This window comes from Ranitomeya variabilis, chromosome 2 (assembly GCF_051348905.1).
Source record: "Ranitomeya variabilis isolate aRanVar5 chromosome 2, aRanVar5.hap1, whole genome shotgun sequence".
In the NCBI taxonomy this organism is placed as follows: Eukaryota; Metazoa; Chordata; class Amphibia; order Anura; family Dendrobatidae; genus Ranitomeya; species Ranitomeya variabilis.
Window position 1 is genome coordinate 1,080,990,259 of NC_135233.1, and position 20,800 is coordinate 1,081,011,058.

The 20,800-nt window shown below is 42.3% G+C and overlaps 1 protein-coding gene across 1 annotated transcript in view; it reads right to left on the reverse strand.

Moving 5' to 3' along the window:
* Nucleotides 1-17,427: 17,427 nt before the first annotated feature.
* Nucleotides 17,428-20,800, reverse strand: part of LOC143808732 (cytochrome P450 2K1-like) — a 99,466-nt gene continuing 96,093 nt past the window's right edge. Inside the window, exons 9-10 of the mRNA XM_077291675.1 lie at nt 19,572-19,809; nt 17,428-18,287 (exon numbers count right to left, since the gene is read on the reverse strand). Coding sequence (XP_077147790.1) covers nt 19,628-19,809 — 182 coding nt within the window. The 3' untranslated portion in view covers nt 17,428-18,287; nt 19,572-19,627. The remainder of the gene's footprint in view (nt 18,288-19,571; nt 19,810-20,800) is intronic.

Sequence of the window (20,800 nt, forward strand, 5' to 3'; positions counted from 1 at the left end):
AAAATTATTATATTGGCAATAACGGGAAACAGGAAGTTATAAGTTCTTTTTACATTGCGGTATCTTAAATGGCCAAATCAATACACATCCAATTCCTGATACAAGGAGAATTTCAATGTTATACAAGTTCCAAGTTCAAATCATCATGATAACACATCCCTTGAAGATTCATCGCACAAAGCTTGAGGTGTCATATTCCCTATTAAGTCCTCTGGGTTCCAAAGTTTGCAGAGATGTAAAGATCCAATAAGCTTCCCTTCTCTTTAGGATTTTGACTGTTCTGGCCCTTTTTACATGGGTCTATCTGCTCAATCACTTGAAACTTCAATTGTGTAATGTTGTGCCCCATTTTATGAAATGAAAGGGCAGGGGAAGATGATTTCTGTTGCACCTAATGTTTGATTTGTGCTGTGATATCCTATCCCTAATGGTTTGCGTTATTTCCCCCCACATACATAAGGCTACAGGGATATTTTATGACATACATGCCATATGTGGATTCACAAGTAAAAAACCCTTTGATGGGAATGCCCTGGCCCATGTGGGGGTGAAAGATGACATGGCTTTTCTGCATATTGTTGCACTGTAGGCAATTTAAGCAGGGGAAAGTACCCCGTTTCTGGGTCTGTAAGAAAGTCTGTTTAGAAGTATATTGGATCTTATATCTGCCTTCACTAATTTGTCTTTTAAATTGGTGGGGCGGCGGTTGCATGGCATAAAAGGTTGTTGGAATTCACGTATGTTTGTGTAGCTTCAGCTAAGGATATTCCAATGTCTCCTGATGATGGCGTGAACCCTGTTGGAATAAGGATGGTACCTATGAATGAAGGGAATACGTTTATTCGATTCCCTTCTAGTTATGGTAGGTGCGCCTTTTCTGGCTGACTGCAGTACATTAGTTCGGTAACCCCTAGCGATAAATTTGTCTTCCATTTCACCCAGCCTCTGTTATTTTAGTTGTTCGTTGGTCACTATCCTTTCTACTCATTGAAATTATAATTTTGGAATTTTTTATTGCGGGAGGATTGAAACTTGCATAATGTATTAGACTGTTTCTGTCTGTATCCTTGGTGTAAAGGTCGATGGAGAGGTGACCTTCCCCATTCTTACTGACCAGTGTGTCCAAAAAATTGATGATGTCTATACTGTATGTCAATGAAAATTTAAGTTCCGGCCAAATGCTGTTAATATGCTTATCAAAGGAAAGTAAGGTTTCCACAGGTCGGTCCCAAATACACAAAATATTGTCTATATATCTGTGCCATAAAATGGCGTATTGTTGAAATAAGGGACATCTATAGACATAATCATCTTCGAATGCCTCCATATAGGCAACTGCATAAGGGGGTGCTACATGAGACCCCATTGCGGTGCCCTGTGATTGGATGTAAAAAGTGTCCTGAAACAAATAAATTTTTTATAAGAACCAGATTTAACAAATCTGAGCAGAAGGACTTAATTTGGGGGTCTATGCTAGCCTCGGTCAGTAACCTGTCTGTGGCTCTAAGACCTTTAGCGTGGATGATCGATGTATAGAGGCTTGTGACATCCCAAGTGGCCAAAAAGGATGAAGGAGACAGGGGGCCCATTGACTTAATCAGCCCTATGAATTCACCTGTATCCAGAAGAAAGGACTTGCATTTTTTGACCAGTGGTGTCACGATTTTCTCTAGAACCATAGCTAATGGAGAGAGGATAGAATCCGAGAATGAGACTATTTGGCGTCCCAGGGGTTTGTGTAACCTTTTATGAACTTTTGGTAGGATATAAAAAACCGGGATGATAGGATCTGATTTGGAGAGAAATTCCTTAAGTTTCTTATACCATGTTTTGTTGGTAGTCTTCTGCATCCCTGATGAATTTTGTTTTCTTCCTATTTTCAAATTCCCTTCGGAAAGACTGTAGGGTCTCTTGGTTCTTAGGTTTTACTTCTTCACTGCTTAAATGTTTGTACCAGGAGTGGCATAAGGTCACCCAAAAGCAGTGAGAAAGACTGGTGGAAAGCATGCCAAGACTCATGAAAGCTGTGATTAAAAATCATTCATGGTTATTCCACAAAATATTGATTTTTGAACTCTTTCTGACTTAAAACATTAGTATTGTTGTTTCTAAATGATTATGAACTTGTTTTCTTTGCATTATTTGAGGTCTGCAAGCAAAGCATTTTTTTGTTATTTTGACCATTTCTCATTTTCAGAAATTAAATACAAAATTTATTGCTTGGAACTTGGGAGACATGTTGTCAGTAGTTTATAGAATAAAAGAATAGTTTACGTTTTACTCAAAAATATATCTATAAACAGAAAAATCAGACTGTAAATTTTGCAGTGGTCTCTTAATTTTGGTATAAAGCATAGATGCATATATGCATAATAAGCATGTATCATGCTACTGTGCAGGCGCCACTTTGATAACAGTAAACATTTTTCTTGTAACTATACTATAGTTTATGCAGTATGTAAAATTGGGGGACAGGTCAGTGAAGGATGAGTGACCTGTCATAAAGTGACCTGTCATAGAGATGTACTCACACTAATGCCAGAAATGCATCAGAATGTTTCCTGCTAACATGTGAAGATTTTATCTTTTTGAATGTGAAATAAAGCCTTGAAGAAATTTTAAACAGAGGTGCCTTCCTCCTTCATACATTTTTGGGGACCTGTCATAAGCCTATACAGATGTATATCTAAGCAGAGCACCACAAGGCCCTGTCCACAGTCCCGCCCATAGCCTATCCCACAGTCCGCCCCGAAGCACCAGAATCTCATTAACTGAAAACTGCAAATAAAGATTAAGCAACAACCACAAGATGGATTTTATCAACCAAGGTATAATTTTATTCAGTATAATGGCACCAACCTGACAGTGTCAGTAGATTACTGAGCAAAATCCTGCTGACAGGTTTGCTTTAAGGTTTGTCGCTTTCCCAAAATATAACATTTTAGTAAGTTCTACATTGGGTTTAGGGGCACCAGCTGTGTTATACAACCTGTACCTGCCTCTAACAGCCACTGGGGATATCGACAACCACTGGCAAAAATTATGTAATCACCGGCCTTGGAAGATGTTCATTCAGTTGTTTAATTTTGTAAAAAAAAGCAGATCACAGACATGGCACAAAACTAAAGTCATTTCAAATGGCAACTTTCTGGCTTTAAGAAACAGTAAAAGTAATCAAGAACAAAAAATTTGGTAGTCAGTAATGGTTACGTTTTTGTAACCAAGCATAAGGTAAAAATTATGGAGTCACTCAATTATGAAGGAAAAAAATCTGGAATCATGAAAAACAAACAAAAAAAAACTCCGAAACGTCACTAGTATTTTGTTGCACCACCTCTGGCTTTTATAACAGCTTGCAGTCTCTGAGGCATGGACTTACTGAGTGTCACACAGGACTCTTCATCAATCTTGCTCCAACTTTCTCTGACTGCTGTTGCCAGATCAGCTTTGCAGGTTGGAGCCTTGTCATGGACCATTCTCTTCAACTTCCACCAACGATTTTCAATTGGGTTGAGATCCGGACTATTTGCAGGCTATGACATTGACCTCATGTGTCTATTTTCAAGGATTGTTTGCACAGTTTTTGCTCTATAGCAAGATGCATTATCATCTTGAAAAATGATTTCATCATCCCCAAACATCCTTTCAATTGATGGGACAAGAAAAGTGTCTAAAATATCAACATAAACTTGTGCATTTATTGAAGAAGTAATGACAGCCATTTCCCCAGTGTCTTTACCTGACATGCAGCCCCATATCATCAATGACTGTGGAAATTTGCATGTTCTCTTCAGGCAGTCAGCTTTATAAATCTCATTAGAACGGCACTAGTGATGAGCAAGCACTGAAATGCTTGGGTGCTCGTTGCTCGGGTCGAGCAGATTGGAATACTCGGGTACTTGAACCGAGCAATGAGCCCTATGTAAGTCTTTGGGAGACCCGAGTATTTTTAGCGTGATCCCCCGCGGGGGTCCTTTTAAGGTCTAAAAAGTCTGAAAATGATGGAAACACTGCTCAAATGACACAGGAACATCATGAGGATCACCCCTGTAAGCATTCCTGACTCCTAGTTCACAGCTTAAACCATTTTTTCCGAGATTCATGCCATTTTTCCCTGTGACACAAAAAACACACTAAAATGAAACCAAAACGGGTTTTGCTTGGAAATATGCCAAGGTCCATCCTTTGCAGGTTAATGACTTGCCTGAAAGGCCAAATAATTAACCCCAGACTGAAAATTTCCTCCCCCACTTAGGCTTAGTTCAGACGCAGCGTTTTTGAAGCTTTTTTCAACTTTAACATTGCTTTCAACCACTACAAATGCATTCACTGGGAAATGTCATTGTAACATTTAACACCCCTAGCTGGCCATATGGTGTGTGACACATAATCAGACCCTTCTTGTTTCATTTATGAAGGAGCAACTCTTAAAGTCTCAGGGCCTATTTTTACTGGTGCATCAGGCGCATTAATCTTCTTAAAGGGCTATTATTAAACAGTGGGTCTCCTAGACTGTTGTAGCCTATGCTGTGAGTGGATGGGCTGCCAAGAATTACTACGCACCACAATACTCCTTTCATAAGATGTCCAGGGGGCTCCTGAAAAAGTGTTGCATTGAATGCAAGGCCTGCCCTGTTACCAAGTCATATGCACCCCAATAAGCCTTTGAACCCACATACTGGATGGGCCCAGGAAAATCCACTTCACAATATGCATTTTGTACTCCCGTACTCCGTTGTTTTACACATTGGCAGCAAGGCCAACCCTGCTGCATAGTCAGTCATATGCCCCCCCCGCCTTACCCCTGGGAACCCACATACTAGATGGGCCCAGGAAAATCCACTTGTATTTTGTAATGGAATGATGGTTCCCTCTTTGCAGAATTATTTTCAGGAGAATTTGGCAATTTAATTTGTCATGTGTATGATATGTGCCAAATGTATGTGCTGACAAACATTTCCCCAAGGGGGATACATTGATTGAAAACATACTATGAGCATCCTAGACACCCTTGCCAAAAGTTTGACTGGCTGTAGCAGCGCGGAACACATGAACCTTTGTGATCTAGTGGTGGAAAATGATAAGAGGTGGAGGAAGGCCTCATTAAAACCTAGGCCCAATTGAAAGGAGCGTTTCCCCTACACTTGTAATGCCCATACACTAAGTGTATGGGCTGACAGACATTTCCCCAAGGGGGATACATTGATTAAAAACATACTATGGGCTTCCTAGACACCCTTGCAAAAATTTGACTGTCTGTAGCAGCACAGAACACATGAACCCTGGTGATCTAGTGTTGGAGAATGAGGAGACATTGCTGAAGGCCTCATTAAAACAAAGGCCCAATGTAAAGGAGTGTGTCTCCTACACTTGTAATGACCATTCACTAAGAGCCTATGGGCTGACAAACATTTCTCCAAGGGGGATACATTTATTAAAAACATACTATGGGCATCCAAGACACCCTTGCCAAAAATGACTATCTGTAGCAGCACGGAACACATGAACCCTGGTGATCTAGTGGTGATGAGAGGTGGAGGAGGGCCTCATTAAAACCTAGGCCCAATTGAAAGGAGCGTTTCTCCTACACTTGTAATGCCCATACACTAAGTCTATGGGCTGACAAACATTTCCCCAAGGGGATACATTGATTAAAAGCATACTATGGGCATCATAGACAACCTTGCCAAAAAAGTGACTGACTGTAGTGGCCCAGGGGCCGATAAGCCTGGTAATATAGTGGTGGAGAATGAGGAGACATAAAGCTAAATCATATTGAAATTAAACAAATAAATAAAAAAATGTGAATCCACCAATGAAATTAAATAACAAAAGGGAGGGGCGAACACAGGTTCATAGATTTGAAGCCTGAATGTGTCCACCGAGATACTTTTGTCCTTAGCAACAGCTCAGAGACAGAGCTATAAATAAAAATATAATTTAAAAGTCTTTGAATAATTTACTATTGTTGAGGTATACACTACCTCATGACAGGACTGTCCAGAGATTGGAAAAATTTAAAATATAAGAATAAATGGGAATAATAGACTTGCATCACTTTTTTATGATATTTGCCCCTGTGGGAGTAACATTTGATTTGGTTTCCAATTAATTACGGGCACCATATTTACATGATGAGGATGAGGATATGGAGGAGAATAACAACAAACAGACCAAATCTGGAAGCGTATACCCATGTGTGGTTGTGAAGAGGTGCATGAGAATGTATTTGAGGTTATGTTTTGCTGTTTTAATTTGGTGGTGTACAGAAGTCTTTCCTAATCCATCCCTTGTTCATTTTTATAAGAGTCAGCCTGTCAGCATTTTCAGATGACAGGCGGATGCGCTTATCTGTTATAATTCCACCAGCGGCACTAAAAACCTGCTCTGACAGAACGCTAGCAGCAGGGCTGGCCATGACCTCCAAGGCGTAGAGAGCCAGTTCATGCCACGTGTCCAGCTTGGACACCCAATAATTAAAAGGCACAGAGGAATCCCGGAGGACGTTTGTACAATCTGCAAGGTACTCCCTCAGCATCTTCCCAAACATCGCACTTCTTGTGACAGCACCCCTTGCCTCTATGCCGGCACGATGGGAGGGTCTGAGAAAACTGTCCCAGAACTTTGCCATTGTTCCCCTACCTGAGCGGGATTGTACTTCTGTCTCTCTCGGTTGGACTCCTTGGTTGTATAACAAACAAACAAACATCTGCTGATAGCATTCTCACATGGAAATTTTCTAAGTAATTCCACTACAAGAGCCTTCTGGTACTGCAACATTTTAGTACACCTCTCTGCCTCTGGCAGAAGAGATTGAAAGTTCTCCTTGTAGCGTGGGTCTAGAAGTGTCACCAACCAGTAATGAGTGTCACCCAAATTTTTTATAATGCGAGGGTCATGTGAAACACAGCGCAAACTAAAGTCAGCTATGCGTGCCAAATGCTAAAAGGCAAGACTTCCGTGTACTCACCAACAGGACGACTGACCATGCTGTCCACCTCATCCTCCTCCTCCCTGTCCTCAGGCCATCCCTTTATGAACAGACGCTAATACAGCTGTGCTTGTAGTACCATCTATAGCGCATGAAAGTAGCTCCTTTTCTTCCTCCTCCTCTTCCTCATTGCCTACCAATCAAGAGATGGGCAGACAGACAGCGTACTTTCACTTGCAGATCCGGTAGCTTTTCAGAAAATGTTGAACCACGAGGTTAAGCACATGGGCCAAGCAAGGTACGTGTGTGAACTCACCTTGCCTCAGAGACGCCACCAGGTTACGGCCATTGTCACACACGACTGTGCCTGGCTGTAGGTTCAGCTGTGTCATCCAAATACCTGACTACTTTTTCAGTGCTGTCCACAACTCTTCTGCATTGTGTGGTTTGTCACCTATGCAGTTTAGCTTCAGCACAGCCTATTGCCACTTGGCTGAGGCAGTGCTGCAGTGCTTCCAGCTTCCGACTGATGTGTTGATTTCAGAGATGGAGATTGAAGAGGAGGAAGTACAGGAGCTGTAGACTGTGGGGGCAACCCTGATTGACTTAGGGCCAGCAATCCTCGGCGTGGGGAGGATGTGTTCCATCCCAAGGTCCGACTGGGTCCCGGCTTCCACTATGTTAACCCAGTGTGCCATCAGTGAGATGTACCATCCCTGCCCATAAGCACTTGTCCACGTGTCTGTGGTTAGGTGGACTTTCCCTGTAACAGCATTGTTGAGGGCACAGGTAATGTTGTGTGACACATGCTGGTGTAATGCCGGTACGGCACTCCGGGAGAAATAGTGGCGACTGGGGACCGAGCAGCTTGGGACGACTGCCACCATCAGGTTATAATGTAATTGCGACATACATAGTACACACATGGACCAAAAAATTATATTAAATATATACTGATGGATAAAAAGTGCACCATGTGCGTATGTCAGGACCACAAAATTAGGGACAACTGTAAACAGAAATCCTAACACACCACAGTCGATAAGTCCCCCAAAAATATATACTTTATTAAATATGTATTAAGATACTAAAAGACAAGGAAGAGGTACATACAGAAAAAATGGGGCTGATAAACAGCTGAATAGCAATGATGAAAAATACACATAGGGCTGGGGCACCCACCACTGCATCAGCACATCATGGTATATAAATCATACATAGTGCACAGAATAAATACATATTGCACATATACTAAAGACTTCAAAGGGCCAGAGACCAACATGCAAAAAATACAGTGCAAGTGCACACATAAGGCTAATTGCCAAAAACCGGCCATGTGTCATAAGCCATTGGATGGCCCTAGTATATTTACCTGATGTGGATCAGCAAAGGAGGACCCCAAGCCCACCCCGACGCGCCTTTCGGAGGAGCACAGCACGGCTCCTTCCTCAGCCCCAGCCCTATGTGTATTTTTCATCATTGCTATTCAGCTGTTTATCAGCCCCATTTTTCTGTATGTACCTCTTCCTTGTCTTTTAGTATCTTAACACATATTTAATAAAGTATATATTTTTATGGGACTTATCGACTGTGGTGTCTACTGTGGTGTGTTAGTACACCATCAGGTTATGGAAAGCTTCCATCTCAATGAGCCTAAGAGGCAACATTTCTACCGCAAGCAGAAGGGAAATGTTAGAATTTAGGACTGTGGCCCATTGGTCATTGGCTAGGTATTTCGGCTTGCGTTCCAAAGACTGGCTATAGACAACTAAAGGCTGTGCTGGGGCAAGGAGGTGGACGGGCTTGATGATGGTGCTGCTTGACTGTGGGCAACAACAGGTGCAGGGCTAAAGGCATCTTCACATGCACGGTGGACTGGGGATTGGCTTCTATGCAAAACACTGGTAGAATCAGTGGTGTCACTTGCAGACAATGGTCCTGGAGCCTGGGGTTCGGTCCACATAGTCGGGTGTTGTGAATTCTGTTCTCGGGCTCCCTCCTGTGGTCAGGAATGGTACTTCGGCGAGTTCTGTCCATGGACTCCCTCTGGTGGTTGTGAGTGGAGCTGCTGGTTCTGAGGTTCTGTCTTCAGCTGACCTCGTTTATTTCTGGCTGGCTGCTCTATTTAACTCCACTCAGATCGCTACTTGATGCCAGCTGTCAATGTCCTAGTACTGGTTCAGTTTTCTCTTGGATCTTTCAGATGACCTGTCTACTCCAGCAAAAGCTAAGTCCCTGCTAGCTTATTTGTTCACCATTGTTTTCTTTTCCAGCTTGCTATCATGATTTTGTCTGGTTAGCTGGAAGCTCTGGGATGCAGAGAGGCACCTCCGCACTGTGAGTCAATGCGGGGGTCTCTTTTGCACACTCTGCGTGGTTTTTTGTAGATTTTTGTGCTGACCGCAAAGATACCTTTTCTATCCTCAATCTGTTTAGATAAGTCTGGCCTCCTTTGCTGAAACTTGTTTCATTCCTGTGTTTGTGACTTCCATCTTAATTCACAGTCAATATGTGTCGGGGGCTGCCTATTTCTTTGGGGAATTTCTCTGAGGCAAGCTAGGCTTAATTTTCTATCTTTAGGGGTAGTTAGCTCTTAGGCTGTGAAGAGGCGTCTAGGCAGAGTTAGGTACGCTCCACGGCTATTTCTAGTATGTTGTGATAGGATTAGTGGTTGCGATCAGAAGAGTTCCCACTTCCCAGAGCTAGTTCTGTATTATTAGTTTGCTCATCAGGTCATTCCGGGTGCTTCTAACCACCAGATCAATGATAACAGTCGGGTGCTTTGCTGCCATGTTCCTGATCATGCTGGTAATGGTCAGGCTTGTTGTTTTGCTACCCCTGCTGATGTGGGCATGGCAGGTGCTGCAAATGGCCTGTTTGGGGTTATCAGCAGAGTCTTTAAAAAATAATCAGACTCGGGATGATGTAACAGTTGGAATGGCAACTTTCCTCATATTGGTGTGACGGAGAACGGATGCATGCCTTCTGTCTGTGGCCACCACACTGCTTCTTCCTGACTGTTGGGGGATATGCCTCCTTCCCCATGTGTACTGCTGCCCTCACTCTGAATGTCCTCCTGCCAGGTTAGGTCAGTCACACAGTCATCCACCACCTCGTCTTCCACATCCGCACCCTGCTCCTCCTGACTTTCTGGCAATTGTGTCTCATCACCGTCCACTTCTTGTGACACATTCCCACCATCGCCTTTGTGTGACTGGGGCTGGTGAAAGCTTTTGGCATCTCTACGTTTGATCTCATGTGTCCCCACTTCAAGTTGACCAGCCGAGAGTTCAGAACCTTGAAATGTAAAACTGAACAGCTCTTCAGAGTGTCCAAGTGTGGGATCAGTTGTCTCAGGGCAGTCAGCATGGTGGGAGAAAGGAGGATCAGGGTGAGAAATATCTGGGCCACGCTCACGGCTACTCAGACTTGACTGTGTGGAAGACATGGTGGTGGAGGCTAAGTGACTGGAAGTATTATCAGCTATCCAACCAACAACCATTTCACACTGCTCTGGCTTCAATAGTGGTGTGCTGCGGTCCCCTAGAAACTGGGACAGGAAGGTCGAGCGATAAGATATGGGTCTTTGTTGTGGCCCACTTTCACCTTGACCACGTCCTCATCCTCTGCATGCACCATCAGCATCCCGTCCACTTTCCCGTCCTTTGCCCCTTGCCTTGCCCATTTTAAATGTACTACTTCACTATTTCCAAAGCTCAGCACAAATGTATTTATTTGGAGAGAAATTATATCAGTATGCCTGCAAATCTACGATTTTTCAAACACAAACACCAGGCCTCAGTCTGACATAACAGACTGTATTAAATTTTTGGTGCGGTTTTTGAGGGTTTTTTTTATGCAAAACAGTGCTGTATATAAGTAGAGTCACAGACAGCAAAAACAGTTGAAAACCGGCCTAAAATGCCCAAACTTGGAGCACGCAGATATATGAGGCCTGTCACGGAAATACCACACTGCCAAATATGTGGCCTTTTTTTATGCGAAATAGTGCTGTATATAATTAGAGTAACAGAGAGCAAAAACAGTGGAAAAATGGCCTAAAATGCCCAAACTTGGAGCACACAGATATATGAGGTCTGTCACGGAAATACAACATTGCCAAATATGTGGCCTTTTTTTATGCGAAATAATGCTGTATATATCGTATATACTCGAATATAAGCTGAGAATTTCAGCCCATTTTTTTAGGCTGAAATTGCCCCTCTCGGCTTATACTCGTGTCATACCCAGGGGTCAGAAGGGGAGGTGGAGCAGCAGCTGTGTAATCATACTCACCTGCTACTGGCGTGGTCCCTGCAGGTCCCTGGTTCCCCGGCAGCTTCTTCCTGTAGTGAGTGGTCACATGGTACCGCTCATTACAGTAATGAATATGGACCCGACTCCACTCCCATAGGGGTGGAGCCGCATATTTATCACTGTAATGAGCAGTACCATGTGACCGCTCAATACAGGAAGAAGCTGCCAGCGCTGGGGAACCAGGGACCGAGCCAGGAGCAGGTGAGTATAACGCAGTGTGCGATATTCACCTGCTCCTCATTCCACCGCCGCCGACAGCCGCTGCATCTTCCCCGTCCTCAGCACTGACGCTCAGGTCAGAGGGCGCAATGACGCGATTAGTGTGTGCTCCGCCCTCTGCCTGAACAGCCACTGCAGAGGACAGGCAAGACGCAGCTGTGGCCGGCAGTGTTGGAATGGGGAGCAGGTGAATATAGCAAGTGTCGGGGGCCTGAGCGATGAGAGGTGAGTATGTGATTTTTTTTATTGCAGCAACAGCATATGGGGCAAATGTCTACATGGAGCATCTTATGGGGCCATAATCAATGTTTGTGCAGCTTTATATGTGGCAAATGTCTACATGGAGCATCTTATGGGGCCATAATCAATGTTTGTGCAGCTTTATATGGGGCAAATGTCAACATGGAGCATCTCATGGGGCATAATCAATGTTCGTGCAGCATTATACGGGGCAAATGTCTACATGGAGCATCTTATGGGGCATAATCAATGTTTGTACAGCTTTATATGGGGCAAACGTCTGTACGGAGCATCTTATAGGGCCATAATCTGCATTTGTGCTGCATTATATGGGGCATATTTTAATATGGAGCATCTTATGGGGCCTATCAAACTTTATGGAGCATTATATGGGGCTCCTGATTCATAATAGATATTCAAAAACTCTTAGCCTACTGATGTCTCAATTAATTTTACTTTTATTGGTATCTATTTGTATTTTTGACATTTAACAGTAGCTGCTGCATTTTCCACCCTAGGCGTATACTCGAGTCATTAAGTTTTCCCAGTTTTTTTGTGGCAAAATTAGGGATCTCGGCTTATACTCAAGTATATATGGTAATTAGAGTAACAGACAGCAAAAACAGTGGAAAAAAATGCCTAAAATGCCCAAACTTGGAGCACACAGATATATGAGGCCTGTCACGGAAATACCACACTGCCAAATATGTGGCCTGCTTTTTTTTTTTTTTAATACAAAATATTGCTGTATATAATTAGAGTAACAGACAGCAAAAACAGTGGCAAAACAGCCTAAAATGCCCAATCTTGGAGCACGCAGATATATGAGGCCTTTTTTGGTGAATTTAACCCCCCCAAAAAAAAAACAGTGGCACAAGGCTAGCACACACAATTATGCTACCTATGCCTGACAAACTATGATTTTTAAACAGGCCTCGGTCTGACAGAACAAACTGTATATATTTTTTTGGGGGGTGAATTTTTGGGAAAAAAAATGCAACTATTTATATAGTAAAGAAGCTGCAGTTGCAGCAGACAGTTCTGGAGCTTTGGAAGGGATGCAGTGGGAGCAATGGATGCACATACAGTGCCTGCAGGCCTTGCACTGATGTGGATATAGAAAAAGAACTGTTGGTTTCTCAGGAGTTGTGGATTTAACAGTTGCAGACCTACACTAAGTATAAAAACCACGATTCTGACCCTATCTCGGCAGCAGCTCCCCCTACTCTCGCTGAATCCAGAGCTGAATGCAGTGAGCAGGGCGGCGCCAGGTCTCTTATACTCGGGATGATGCTGTACGGCCAAGCCAATCACAACAAAGATGGCTGCGGCGTTTCATGGCCTGGTAGACAATCCCTGCACCGTGATTGGGTCTCTAAAGTCCGCCAAAAAATACTGGGTGGAGACACGTTACCAAATAATCCAGGAAATGCACGGTGATCTACAAGTAGAACGAGTACACTGATACTCGGGCGAGTAACGAGTAGTGGCGAGCACGTTCGCTCATCACTATACGGCATCAAACAAAAGTTCCAGCATCATCACCTTGCCCAATGCAGATTCGTGATTACCAACTGAATATGACTTTCATCCAGTCATCCACAGTCCATGATTACTTTTCCTTAGCTCATTGTAACCATGTTTTTTTCTGTTTAGGTGTTAATGATGGCTATCGTTTACCTTTTCTGTATGTAAATGCCATTTCCTTTAGGCAGTTTTTTACAGTTCGGTCACAGACATTGATTCCAGTTTCCTCCCATTCGTTCCTCATTTGTTTTGTTGTGCATTTCCTGTTTTGGACACATATTGCTTTAAGTTTCCGGTCTTGACGTTTTGATGTCTTCCTTGGTCTACCAGTATGTTTGCCTTTAACAACCTTCCCATGTTATTTGTATTTGCTCCAGATTTTATGAAAACTGTTGAAGGAAAGAGCGCAAATAGTGTCTTATCTGAGAAGGTTAAAAGGTTAATCGATAGGATTGCACTCACCAGATGTAGCTGAGTTGAAGCATTGAAAGGATTCGCTGCAGCAGATCCACGAGTCCAGGAAGGACCAGGTAAATTTATGCGCTGCTGAATCGCTAGAATTCCAGAATTATTAGTACATGTGACTTTATAATTCTATGCGTTTCAGAGTTCAAGACTCCTTCATCAGGAAACACCACAGGAATAAGTCAATACAGTTTACACCATTCTTTAAATAGACAAACAGTTCAAATAACAGTCACCTGATCAGAAGTGTCAAAGTTCATTGACAAGACACATGATGTGCAACATTAATTATAACTATTTTTATAACGTTGCTCATAAATTGTTTAGTCCCATCCTCCCTGATAAATTACACCAGTTTTATAAATAACCATCCACAACTGATTTTTTAATACAATTTATGTTTAAGAAATTATTCTTAATAAAATTCATATATAAATAAAACATTTTTAACCCTTTTTATTAGTTTCTAGAAAGTTAAAATATATTTTATCAATGGTGGCATTGTTAATATATTGTTATATATTGGTAATATGCATTTTGCACATATATTTTCCACTGACATCCCTGCTAATCCAGATCCTTTTGATGGAAATCCTCTTATCTGCATATTGATTGTAGCAGCAACTAAACTTGCCTCCCTTGAAATGCACTCTCTGGAATGCATTTCTTTTTTGGGACTTTGGGTTCTCGCCCCGTTTTTTCATTCTGTTCATCTTTTATTTCTCTCTCTCTCTTTCTTCTTTTCCTTATGGTAACACCCAGATACTATAATAAAACAATAAAACCAATGATAGATTAACCTATCATCATAATGCTTTTTAAATTCTAATTGTTCATTCATTGTAACCTATTTATCATGTGCTCATCATGTGTCTTGTCAATGAACTTTGACACTACTGATCAGGTGACTGTTATTTAAAGAATGGTGTAAACTGGATAGACATGTTCCTGTGGTGCTTCCTGATGAAGGAGTCTTGAACTCTGAAAAGCGTAGAATAATAAAGCCAGTGGTCCAGATTTTAGACACAGCTGACTGTGAACAACCAACATCTTTTGCAACATTGCGAGATGATTTAGCCTCTATTAAAGAGTTTGATAATCCTCTCCTTTGTTTCAATTGACATCTCTCATGTTGGAGCCATGATTCATGTCAGTCCACTTGGTGCAGCACCTCTCCAAGCTGTAATCACTCCTTTTTAGATGCAGACTAAGGAGCAGATCTAATTTGATGCAAGTGTTGTTTTTGGGAATGAAAATTTACTGGGTGATTCCATAATTTTTTTCCCACATAATTGAGTGACTCCATATTTTTTCCCCTATGCTTGATTACAAAAAGTAACAATTACTGACTACTACATTTTTTGTTCTTGATTTCTTTTCATGTTTCATAAAGCCAGAAAGTTGCCATTTGAAATGACTTTAGTTTTGTGCCATGTCTGTGATCTGCTTTTTTTCTACAAAATTAAACAACTGAATGAACATCCTCCAAGGCTGGTGATGCCATAATTTTTGCCAGGGGTTGTATGTTCACTGCTGTCTCACAATTTAGATGCTGCAGTTAGTCTAACACACTGCATTAAGATAGTAATCTTTCCTTGTTGGGACACCTTGTCATAGCTGCTGGGCTCTTATAAATTGGCCTATTTATGCACTAAATACCTTCATTTTTAATACTACGTGGGCTATGTTATATAATGCGTGAGCTGTGCTATATACTGCGTGGCTGTGCTATATACTACACGGGCTTTGTTTTCAGGGCTGGCGTCAGCATCCGGCGCACCCGGGCAAGTGCCGGGGGCCCTGAGCAGGCAGGGGGCCCACTCGCCATCGGGGACACTGGCGTGCTATAGTGCCGGTCCCGCGATTGGACCCCCGCCTGCTCCGGGCCCCGGCACTTGCGATACTTAGCTCTCCCGGTTCCAGCGCTGCAGTTTCTTCCATCCTCTGACTGACGTTCAGGTCAGAGGGCACGATGACGTCACCAGTGTGCGCCCTCTGCCTGAGCAGTCGCAGCACAGAGAGCAGGAAGACGCCGACGTTGAGGAGTCCAGAGCAGAGCAGCGACAAGCAACGAGAGGTGAGTATTTCATTTTTTTTTATATTTGAAGCAATATATAGGGACCATCAGAAGGGGCCCATATATGGGGCTAATTCTATATGGAGTATCTTATGGGGCCAATAATATATGAAGCATCTTATGGGACTAATTATATATGGAGCATTTTATATGGCCAATTATATATGGAGCATTATATGGGGCCCATTATTCATGGAGCATCTTATGGGGCCAATTATTTTTGGAGCATTATATGGGACCCATTCTGTATGGAGCATCATATGGGGCCCATTCTGTATGGAGCAATATATTGTACTCAGTATACTGTATGGGGCCAATCATCTACTGTATGGAGCATTATATGAGGCCCATTATATATGGAGCAATAGATGGGGCCCATCATATACTGTATGGAGAATTATATGTGGCTCACTATACTGTATGGAGCATTATATGGGGTCAATTCTGTATGGAGCAATATATGCGGCTCATTCTGTATGGAGCACTATGTGGTGCCCATTGTACTGTATGGGGCAATATATGGGGCTCATTATTCTGTATAGAGGACTATACTGTCTGGTTTCTGAGCTAATGTAGAATGCACAATAGATATCACTCATGTAATGTAAGAAGTAAATGAAAACTTTGGCATTGTATTATACCTATATTTCTCTGCCGTATCCGTGCATTATGAATTGTGGTATGTGTTAAAGGGGACCACCGGGACTCTTTCACCCAGGGCCCATGAAAATCTGGAGCCGGCCCTGTTTGTTATATGAAACCTGGAGCCGGCCCTGGCTTCACTGATTGGTCACGCCCGGCTGGCGCCGAACAATCGGTGACAGCCCCGAATTGGCGCGGGATTTGAACCACGCTTCGCTAATTGGTCGCGCCCGGCAGGCCTAATCCTGTGTATTCATTGCATTATTCTGAAATTATCATAAATAAACTACATACATATTCGAGAATACCCGATGCGTTAGAATCAGGCCACCATCTAGTCATTTTTATAAATACACATAGAGCTGTAATGCCATCCAAATGTCATTTACTCAATGTTTGCACGTCTTAGCACTTACAGAGGCGGCTGTATTCTAATGCTTGTATATTATGCAGTCGTAACAGCTTTCACTTTTGTTCATCCTTGGTTTATACTGTTCAGAGGGGCTGGCCAGTTTTTATTTCGTGTAATATATTTGTTATAGTCAAATCTATTAAACCTATTAAATTAAAATATAAAAAGAAGTATCCAATTGTAAATGGCATAAAAAATATTGAAATACAAGCATTGCCATTTTATAAATCACTGTTTGATCCCCCAAAAAAATGTTTTTAAAAAAGCAATCAGAACCACAAAGTGGTATCAATTAAAACTGCCACTCAACACACAAATATTTGGGAGAAAAATTGAAAAAGTTATGGATCTCGGGAAATGGCAACGGAAGCCAAATACTTTTTACAAAGTTCTGAACCTTATAGAACAAGCAGCACTGGAATATATAAATAGTATATATATAGTAGTATATATAATATTATTCACATTATTATATTAATATTATTAATATTTTTAAAGCACATTAAACAACGTAAAAGAAAAAAAAAACTATTGGTGTAGCTGAAATTTTCATTCCACATTTTCAAGTGAATTTTGTCATTGAAAACGACAATTGGTTCTGCAAAAAAAGAAAAAACCCTAGCCTCACATGAATATGTCAGCATAAACACAGAAACACTGTGGATTTTGGAAGAAAGGAAAAAAAAAAAAAAAAAAAAATTCCCAGTCTTGAAGGGGTCAAGCAGGTCAGGCTTATGTACGTAAAACAGCTTTTACAGACTTTTTGTAATGGAATTTTTAGAGGAAATTCTAAGGGCATAACCAAAGTACAACACGAAGATATCTACATTCACAGAATTTTTGTTTATGTTTATTTTTTACATAGTGTCTTTACTATGTTGAAGTTGTACATTATGTTGTGTTTTCTGCAGTTTTTATTAAAGACTTTGCAGGATAACTTCCAAAAATGGCACCCCAATATACTAAAAAATGTCATTATAAATACACATAAAAACACATCAGACTTGTGGTTGGTGATGGTAAAACATAGAAAGTTGATATTTTTGTTGATTATTATGTTTTTATTTACATATATCCACTCCGTACAAAAACAAGTAACATTCAAAGAAAAAAACTATAAATGCTTAATTTCAATACTTTTGAAAACATTTGATTATATATTTTACCACAATATATTTATTAAATTGGTATTGAAGTCTTTCATGATATTGCACGTTTATTGTAGTCTATCGTGATGTTGCACTCTTACTCTTACCAAACTCTTCTAACAAATATCTAAAAACTCAAAATATAGAATACATAAAATAAATCTGTTAAACCTTCACTAATTGATCCAATTCATGATAAAAATCCTATGAACTGTAGCCAAGCTCCTGTTTACTTTTATTGTCCATTTTTTAGACGTAGTAGTTATAGATGTTTCTGATATCTTTTTTTAACAACATTTCCTTTAATGCGTGGTCTTTAGTGTTGAGCGATACCGTCCGATACTTGAAAGTATCGGTATCGGAAAGTATCGGCCGATACCGGCAAAGTATCGGATCCAATCCGATACCGATACCCGATACCAATACAAGTCAATGGGACTCAAGTATCGGACGGTATTCCTGATGGTTCCCAGGGTCTGAAGGAGAGGAAACTCTCCTTCAGGCCCTGGGAACCATATAAATGTGTAAAAGAAAGAATTAAAATAAAAAATATCGCTATACTTTACCTCTCCGACGCAGCCGGGACCTCAGCGCAGGAACCGGCAGCGTTGTTTGTTTAAAATTCCCGCTTTTACATGGTTACGCGAACTCCCGGCTTGTGATTGGTCAGGGCGCCCATGTTGCCGGGCCGCGGACCAATCACAGCAAGCCGTGACGAAAATACGTCACGGCTTGCTGTGATTGGTCCGCGTCCCGGCAACATGGCCGCCATTAACCAATCACAAGCCGTGACGTCACGGGAGGCTGGACTTGCGCGCTTTTGAAAAAGCGCGCGTGTCCAGCCTCCAGTGACGTCCCGGCTTATGATTGGTCACGGCGCCATGTTGCCGGGACGCGGACCAATCACAGCAAGCCGTGACGAAAATACGTCACGGCTTGCTGTGATTGGTCCGCGGCCCGGCAACATGGCCGCCATTAACCAATCACAAGCCGTGACGTCACGGGAGGCAGGACAAGCGCGCATTTTAAAATTGCGCGCGTGTCCAGCCTCCCGGCTTGTGATTGGTTGATCGCGGCGCAACCAATCATAAGCCGGGACGTCACTGGAGGCTGGACACGCGCGCTTTTTCAAAAGCGCGCAAGTCCAGCCTCCCGTGACGTCACGGCTTGTGATTGGTTAATGGCGGCCATGTTGCCGGGACGCGGACCAATCACAGCAAGCCGTGACGTATTTTCGTCACGGCTTGCTGTGATTGGTCCGCGGCCCGGCAACATGGGCGCCCTGACCAATCACAAGCCGGGAGTTCGCGTAACCATGTAAAAGCGGGAATTTTAAACAAACAACGCTGCCGGTTCCTGCGCTGAGGTCCCGGCTGCGTCGGACAGGTGAGTATAGCGATATTTTTTATTTTAATTCTCTCTTTTACACATTTTAACAATGTTAAAATGTGTAAAAGAGAGAATTAAAATAAAATGTTGTTCCGATACCCGATACCCGATACCACAAGAGTATCGGAATCCCGGTATCGGAATTCCGATACAGCAAGTATCGGCCGATACCCGATACTTGCAGCATCGGAATGCTCAACACTAGTGGTCTTGTATTGTGATTTTCATGGCTTATGAAATACCACGAAGGGTAATCATCTTTACATGCGAGGCGTTACACACATCATCTGTGGTTTTGGTGCATTTGTTAATCCAACTAGAGAGGTCAAGTCCACATCAGTCACCCCCGGAGGTAACCAGAAGTTGAATTTCTGTAATAGGCTTGTAAAAAAGATGAAGAGCTCCATCTTTGCAAGTGTTTCTCCAGCACACGCTCTCCAACCTAAAACAGGATAAACAAGTAACATAACTCAACATTAAGACATTGGCATAATTAGAGTTTGATGGACCTCGATGCAACATTTGAACCTTTGCCTCCACCTGCATGTTGGTTAGATGTATGGGTCCTTGAAACGTTCTAGGTCCTATAAAGACATATATGTTCACCCCATCTGTAATAGTGTCTCCCATCCCGTGTCCTTCTTGTTGTAATCTCCCCTATACTGGGCCCCATGCTATATCATTTACCCCCCATCCTGGGTCCCTTCCTAGTATAATGTCCCCATCCTGGTACAATTTTCTCTATCCTGGTATAATGTCCCCATCCTGATATAATGTTTCCATTCTGGTATAATTTCCCCCATCCTGGTATAATTTCCACAATTCTGGTGTAATGTCCCCATCCTGGTATAATGTCCCCCATCCTGATGTAATATCCCCCATTCTGGTCATCCAGGTGAAATGAGTGTCCCAATCCTGGTATATTGTCCATATTCTGGTACAATGTTCCCCATCCTGGTATAATTTCACCCATCCTGGTATAATTTCCACAATTCTGGTGTAATGTCCCCATCCTGGTATAATGTCTCCCATCCTGATGTAATGTCCCCCATTCTGGTCATCCAGGTAAAATGAGTGTCCCCATCCTGGTATGGTGTCTATATTCTGGCATAATGTCCCCATCCTGGTATGATGTCCCCGTAATGGTATAATGTCACCCATGCTGGTCATCCAGGTGAAATTAGTGTTAGTGGACTCCCTTCCCACACAGGACCAGGTGCACCCCCTGCTACTGCGATTATAACACCTCTGGCTGGAAATACAGGACAGAGTGATGGCTCAGTGGTTATCATTGCATTAATGGCTTTTATGATTGCCCTGCGGAGATGATTTTCTCCCAGTTTTCTGCATTCCCTCAAAAAGCAGACTGATCAGTTAACTGGTTTCCTAACTCTACTAGGTAAAATTTGGGAATTAGATGGAGAGCCAAATTT